Genomic DNA, 7785 nt, shown 5'->3' with positions numbered 1-7785 from the left:
TTTATAACTGTTCTATCTGCCTGATGGATTAAGTTTTTTTACCACTATAAATGTCCTTCTTTGCCTATAGTAACATTTTTCTTTCTTTTCTTTTCTTTTTTTTTTTTTTTAAGAGAGAGAGCACACACATGAGCTGGTAGGGTAGGGAGTGGAGTCGCAAAGGACAAAGAGAGAGTCTTAATTAAGCAGGTTCCACACCAAGCGCAGAGCCTGATGTGGGGCTAGATATCACAACCCTGAGATCATGACCTGAGCTGAAATCAAGAATCAGACACTTAACTGACTGAGCCACCCAGGTGCCCCACATTTTTTTCCCTTAAAGTTTATTTTGTCTAATATTAGTATGGTCACTCAAGGTTTCTGAGCTACTATTTCCATGATACATTTTACATATTTTTACTTTTATCTATTTGTGTTTTGGGATTTAAGTATGTCCCTATAGATAGCATGAAGTTGGATTATGTTTGATTTGTTTTTGTTATTTATTTTGCCAGTCTGCTTTTTTGGTTGTAGTTATTTAATCCATTTAATGAAATTACTGGTAAGGTAGGATTTCTGTCTGTCATTTCGGTATTTGTTTTCTATATGCTTTCTATCTACCTTCTCCATTTTTTTATTACTGCCTTGTTTTTTTGTTAAAGATATTTTCTAGTGTAACATTTTAGTTCCCTTGTCTCTTTTACTATGTATTTAGAGTTATTATCTTAGTGGTTGATGTGTCTTGGTGTGGATCTCTTTGAGCCTGTCCCACTTAGAGTTTGTTGGACTTCTTGGATGCATTTTAATGTTTTTCATCAAATGGGAAAGTTTTTGGCCACAATTTTTTCCGATATGATTTCTGCCTCCCTCTCTCCTTTCTTCTAGGACTCCTGTTATGTGTATGTTGGTATACATATACATTTCTGGAGCACTGTTCATTTTTCTTCATTCTTTTTCCTTTTTTCTTAAGATTTTATTCATTTGAGAGAGAGCACATGTGTGCATGAGCAGGGGGGAGGGGCAGAGGGAGAGGGAGAAGCAGACTCCCGGCTGAGCAGGGTCCTGGGATCAGGAGCTGAGTCGAAGGCAGACACTTAACCGACTGAGCCACCTCAGAGGCGCCCCTCATTTTATTTTTCTGTTCCTCAGGCTGGATAATCTTAATCGATTTCATATTTGATTCCTTCTTTTGCCAGCTCAAAACTGCTTTTGAACACCTCTACTGAATTTTTCATTTGCATTATTGTACTTTTTAAAGCCAAAATTCCTACTTGGCTCTATTTTTAAAAATGATTTATACCTCTTTAATGATATTCTCTCTCTGGTGACACATCATTCTCATCATTCTTTTGGTTCTTTAAACATTTTAAATAGCTAATTAAAGTCTTTGTGTAATAAGACCAATGTCTGGGCTTCCTCAGGGATGGTTTCTACTGATTGCCTTTTCCCTTCATGGGCCATACTTTCTTTTTTCTTTGCATGTCTCATAATTTGTGCTGAAAATTAGAAAAATCTAATAATATGATGGGGCAACTTTGGAAACCAGATACTCTATCCTCTCCAGGGTTTATTGTTGTCATTGATTAAATATTTAGAGTTTCCTGAAATAATTCTGTAAAGCCTATATTCTTTGATGTGTGTGGCCACTGAAGTTTCTGCTGCTAGCTTAGTGGTCAACTAATGATTGAACATTAGTTCAATCTAGAACTAATTTCCTTAAACACTTGCACCAGTAAGTCTCCCAGTCTTTGCCAAGGGGCTGTGTGTGTGCGCGCATGCCAGGGAGGCTTGTGTAGATTCTCCTGGTCATATAGAGGTAAAAACAGGGAATTCAGGGGGTCTGGGTGGCTCAGCCTGTTAAGTATCTGACTCTTGTTCTCAGTTCAGGTCTTGATCTCAGGGTTGTGAGTTCAAGTGCTGGGCTCCATGCTACTTAAAAAGGAAAAAAAAAAAAAGGCTGAGGGAATTCAGGTCTCCCCAGGCCTGCACATAGCCCTATACATGTGTGTGGCCTTCTATGTTCTTCAGAAACTTTTCAAAACTTCCAATGGATATCTCATTCCCCATCTATTCCTAAGTTTTTTGGTCAGCTTGTTGTTTGTTCCAACTCTTTTAGCCAACTCAGGAAGCTGAGGTGTTAAACAATTGCTGCTGATTATTTTTAACAAACTCACCTAGGGAAAAGGTTGTTCACAGTGGGCACACTTTGAGAAATGTCAAAGACAAGCCCTGAGATGAGGACTTACATGGAACTGCCACACAGGTCAAATAATGACAATTCACTGGGGATGGGGCTTTTTGGAGGAGCTCCAACCCCACTCTGTACCCTCCAATTGTTGCTAGACTCCTGGATTTTACTATTGTGGGGCTTTTCATTTCCAAGGCTATCCTGGAGCTAGGAAAAGGGGGATGAAAATAGGGTGAATTAAAACATCACAAAACTTGCTATTCTTACCAAGGTGGTACCACTTTTCTTTAATAAATGTTTCTGCATTGTTGCAAGCCTCTGGTTAATTTCTAGAAAGTTTTTGCCAGTGTTCCCATCGCTTTCATGGAGATAGGATTTTCAGAGGTTTTACCCTGCTGTTCTTACTGATGTCCTCTCATGTGAATTTTGAAAAGGAATTTTGCTTGCAGCCCCTGGGACAGGGGCTCATTTTCCTTTGACCTTAGGGATGTTTTGTGGGAGACATCTTTAAAATATCACTGAACCTCTGGGGCTATGGGATAACTTCAGGTTCTTTAAGGAGAAGGGGCAGCTACTGACAGCAAGCAGGACCAGCCACGAAGAGAAGTCCTCTGAAGGCTTTGAACCTGTCCACTCTCAGGATCCTAAGTAGTTTCCTGCTTGGGTCCATGTCTGCCTGTCCCTGCACCCTGCCCATGCAAGCTACACTGAGTCTGGTAGGTGTGTGTCATATCATATTAGAAACCTGTCTGGAGTGCTTAAGCCAGGGTTTCCATTTGTGGAAGGCCTTATCTCTGTGCCAGAAGTATGTTTATGGAGTGAAAGCAGCCATACATGGGAAAGAAGTCCGAAGCATTCAGTCTCTCTACACAGGAAGTTACAAGTTAACTACAATTTACATAAATGACACTAAATGGCTGAGGTGTGTGAGACTTACAGGTATTTATATACGTGGCCTTAGTGAACTCTTAGGACTTCATGGCCTCTGGCTGAATGCAGAATCATATTAGAAGCCCCTCTACCTACTCCCTATGTTTGAGGCACACATAATCCTTTCTCACAACCATGGGTCTCACCGGACCATCTGTATCATGATTCAGACAATACACAAGACATGTAAGAGATGGACTGGATTTTGGCAGCAGAAATTATTTCAATGCTTCACCTTAGAGGAGCTCATTACAGTTTCAAAAGACAATCTATTGGCTTATGTACTGAATAACATGCTATGTCAGCAAACAATGGCCACATCTGGCTTGCGTTTGTATGGCCTATGAACTAAGTCTGTTTGTTTTTAAGAGGTGGTTAAAAAGAAGAATATGTAACAAAGAACCTGTTTGGTTTGCAAAGCCTAGAATATTTACTAATCTGACCCTTTCCGGAAAAAGTCTGCTTACCTGAGTAACAGAATCATGGACTCAAATAACCAGTGATATCCTAGGACAGTCAACCACCATGATAAGATGATAGAACCAAAGGGCACAAAAACGCTTGAAATATTACTTTAATGCTCTGGGCATTTTAAACATTCATAAAATCGCCTTATTTCAGAATTCATTTCCTCTTAGGTACAGATTCTGTGTCTAGGATCAGAGACAAGTGTATCACTGAATTTTCTCCACAGCACCCACATGCTGCAGGGTACCTACTCTGGTCCCTTGTCTTCTCCAGCAGAGTACCCCCACACACCCACACCCACACCAGGGCTGGATCCACACCTGCCTGACACAAGCTTGGCTGTCAATGAAAACACACTCTGTAGCTTTGCTGCTGCTTGCGGATTCTGTGGATCCCATACATTTCCAACACTACCAGATATTCCTAGTCTGGAATAATCATCCTGAGGCGCTAGTGAAACAGCAAGTCAGCCGGTAAGCATGCCAGTACCCGCTGCACTGAATCATACAGACACTGAGGCACTTCAATGTTCTGGGTAAAATCGAGTTTATAATTTCCACAGGAGTTCAGAGTGAGGGAAGGGGCTTTTCTCTCAGTAATGAATACCCTTAACACATATTTAGCAGATTTATAAATTCCTGTCTGTTTACATTTGTTGTCAAGACTTCACAAACTATTTAAGGAAATGAGAGCACGTTTTGAGTTTACAAATCTGGGACAAGAAGCAAAAAGAGAACATGCTTAGACAGCAGTTGCTTGTATCATGAATACGTAGGTCAACATGTTGACCAACAACAGTCATTCTTAAAGAAATGGCTGTCCTTCCAAAAGGAACTTTTAAAAAAAGTCCTAGGTCTTATTTGATTATTCTAAGGTAACAATGTGTTTGTCCTTCCTTCTCAAGCAGTGGTTCAACGCATCTCAAAGCAGACTGATGCCTCAGGTTTCTGATTTCATTCGTCAGAGGTGGGAGAAAAAGAGAGGGTATAGAAACCAACATTTTTAAAAAGCTTCTCAAGTGATTCCAGCATATAGTCAGCACAGAGAACCTTGGTACCACAGGTTCTTGAGTCTTCCTAATCTCACCTGTCCTCACTAAAAGTCCTTGAGGTAGTCCCCGGGTCAGGCAACAATCTCCTCCATGAGATAAGAAACCAAGGCACAGAGAGGTTAACGGGATCATATTACACTGTGAGGCCAAATGACAGCGGCAAGATTGGAATTAACATCTCTAAATAAAGAACACCTCCTCCCCCAGCAACTGGCGACACGGACACATACTGCACGTATAAAGACTGAGGAGCGAGGCATGACCATCTGTGCCAAGGGTATCATGGAAGGGTATGGAACAGTTCTGAGCCAACCATCCCACCCGATCAAAGACAAATGCATAAAACAGATACATATTTGAAACCATGTGAGGAATGAAGCATAACTTTCTTTTAAACCCTTACTTCCCTCACATATATGCCAGTGATTTATGTTTCTTAGAAAATCCATCAAGATCCATGGACTTGCAACATCTACATTCTTAGCTCTGTCACTGTAAGAACTGGAAAACTCTCAAATGTCCCTTTAATTCAGGTCCAAAAGATCATTACAAATCTATGTTCACATGCGATAGTACGACAAAAACCTCCATGCTTTCCCCGTCACCAGTCCACAGAGACTTCTCAAGGACTCAGTATCTTACACTTTCTAGAAGGGTGTGCACCTTGTTATGATCAAAGTCCCTAAACACTAACCCAACAGTGCTGGGCTTCCACGAGTGACTTTCACTGCTGTTTTATTTTGCTCTGGATGCAAAGTTTATTATCTGTATTCTGGGTAACCAGAATATTTTGTAATTCCAAATTCACATAAGAGCCAAACCAGTTGGGCCTTTCTCCTTCACCCCGACATAATGCCACCACATCCTACACCCACTGCTGCATTTTTGAAATACTCCTTATTCCTTTCTTCACTGTAAGCTCCCACATCTCATGTTTCAGGAGGTATTGCTCTTTTCTCCTTTTAGAAAAGTCTCCCTGACTGCGGAACTGTTGTCTGGTGCCACATAGAAAGAATAATGGAGCACACATATACACAAAGGAAGAACACAGCACTCTACTGGACAGGAGGACTCCTGTGGTTCCCAGTACATTCTAGGAAGGACCTGTTCATTCAGCTCACAATGAACACAAGTAGCATCTTGTTCTTCCCACTGCTAGTGATGTAGCCTCCTAAAAAATCTACAGAACATTTGATCCAGTAAGTGGAAACTACACCTAACAGGACACATTTGTTGACTTATAAGATGCTGTGTGGAGCTCTGAAACCACGTCTTTCCCATTTTAGGAGACTCCCCCATTCAGGCCAGACATACACTCATTTAGACCCTCGCCCTGATGTGAAGAGGCACAAACAGGCAGATAATCCTCCCTGGGACAAAACCTGCCCTTCCAGCTCCTGCAGAAGGTGCTTCGAGGACAAGAAAATGGGAGAGAGCAACCTGTGTCTGGGGCAGTGCCACCTGGTGTGTGTGCGTGCGTGCGTGCGTGCGTGCGTGCGTGTGTGTGTGTAATTCTACTTCTCCTGCCCCCTAGAGGGGGTTTTCCAAAAGTTAAAACAACAAAAAAGCGAACAAAAGGGAACTTCGCAAAAGTGCATGTAGAATTCTGGTTAAAACAAAGATAACTGAGAATCATCGTATTTCAAAGACCCACCACACCCAACTATTAAGTAAAGCAAGACATCGTGCTTTTTGTTTTTTTTTTTTTTCTCTCTCATGCTTATTTGATGCTTATGGGTTTGTGGCAAACTTGCTGCTTGGTTTCTAAAACATGCACAGAGCAGATCGAGAGCAGCATTTGCTGTTTTGGTGCCCAGCCCACACCAATCCTGACAGGTGATTGACCAAAGGCCATCAGGAACATGAGGAGGCAAGCCCCCTTTGCTGTGAGGTGGCGCCCAGCACAAAACCAAGGACTGTTTGTGCATGCTTGTCCAGACCTTCGAGGGCAGGGTGTTGTGGAGAGGGACGGGCAGGGAACTCCTCGGCAACCCCCCAATCCCTGCCCCGGACGGAGGGTTGCAGCTGGGCATAGAGCTAAGGCACTAGGGCTGCAGCAGGTGGAAAGACACCAACCAAAGGTCCAACAGTCTCAACCCTCAGGGAGGAGAGGCGCTGCTCACAATGCTGCCTTAGGATAAAAATTGGATTTTTTAAAGGGTGAGAATGTAAAATAATCAAATCCCTGTCTTTTCCCCTTAGAAGAATATTTTGCTCTCTCCTCAGAGAAATTTGCTTCAGTTTTCACATCTCCTTAGCAGTGCTGAGAGCGCCCCCTGGGAACCCCTGAGCCACCACTCTTTGGGGAAGTGGCCTTTTCTTCTTGTGTTCTCCCTTGGATCACGGCTTTGCGGTTTGCCTCTCTTTCTCCAGTCCCGGCTTGGTAATGAGCAATCCTGACATTTCACCTTCCCCTGGAGCAGGAGCTCGTGCTTCTTCTGAGGCAGCTCTGAGCACCTCCCTCGGTCACAGCTTGATGAAGGCAGCCAGCTGCACGTGCTGTGGCTCCGCGTCCGGGGGCGGGAAGACACTGGATATGGCTATGTCCACGATGCCCTGGCACAGTTCTGCATAAAGCTTCCTGCAACGTGTTTTAAAGAGTATCACTGAAGATGTTCCTCAACGTGCACGTGAAAAGTCAAAGTTTTTTTCACCAGGACCTGCCCTAGATGTTCCACCTCATGACCAAATTCATAGTATTGGTTTCCATGGTACATACAAATGCTGCACGAAGATCAAGCATCCCCTCAACAAATATTTCTGGAAGGTCTCAGGTGAATAGACAAATGACTCCTGCTCTCACTGGCAGGGAAGACGGGCAACTTCAATCGAGTGTGAGAGCCATCGTGCCTGTCTGTGGTGGGGATACTTGGAGGGAAAGCACCTTCAGCGTGGCTGAGCAAACTCTAGGAGAGACTCTCCAGGGTGACAAATAAGCTGAGACCTGGGGAATGAGTGAAGTCAGACAGTGGATGACAGGACAGAAAAGAGGAGGGAGAGGAGAGATACACCCAGAGAGAGAGAAGGAGGGGGGAAGGAAGGAGGGAGGAGGAGAGAAAGAGTGTGTTGGGGGAGGGGGAGAAGACGGGCTCTGCCAATGGCAGGAGTAGTGCACATGAGAGTGGATTTTATTGGGGCAAGAGCAGAAGGGGGGGTCCCCGTTAGAAGG

At 43.4% G+C, this 7785-nt stretch overlaps 1 protein-coding gene across 2 annotated transcripts in view; it reads right to left on the bottom strand.

The window, feature by feature from the left end:
* Window positions 1-3653: 3653 nt before the first annotated feature.
* The window catches only part of TTL (tubulin tyrosine ligase), a 34470-nt gene continuing 30338 nt past the window's right edge, over window positions 3654-7785 (bottom strand). For both annotated transcript variants that reach the window (XM_028122457.2, XM_028122458.2), the window contains exon 7: window positions 3654-7197. In XM_028122457.2, coding sequence (XP_027978258.1) covers window positions 7083-7197 — 115 coding nt within the window. In that variant the 3' untranslated portion in view covers window positions 3654-7082. The remainder of the gene's footprint in view (window positions 7198-7785) is intronic.

This window comes from Eumetopias jubatus, unplaced genomic scaffold, assembly GCF_037043125.1.
Source record: "Eumetopias jubatus isolate StellerSeaLion01/CBP00866 unplaced genomic scaffold, mEumJub1_p1.0 scaffold_9, whole genome shotgun sequence".
Lineage (NCBI taxonomy): Eukaryota > Metazoa > Chordata > Mammalia > Carnivora > Otariidae > Eumetopias > Eumetopias jubatus.
The sequence above is the reverse complement of the archived record's forward strand: the minus strand, read 5'-3'. Positions and strand labels throughout refer to the sequence as shown.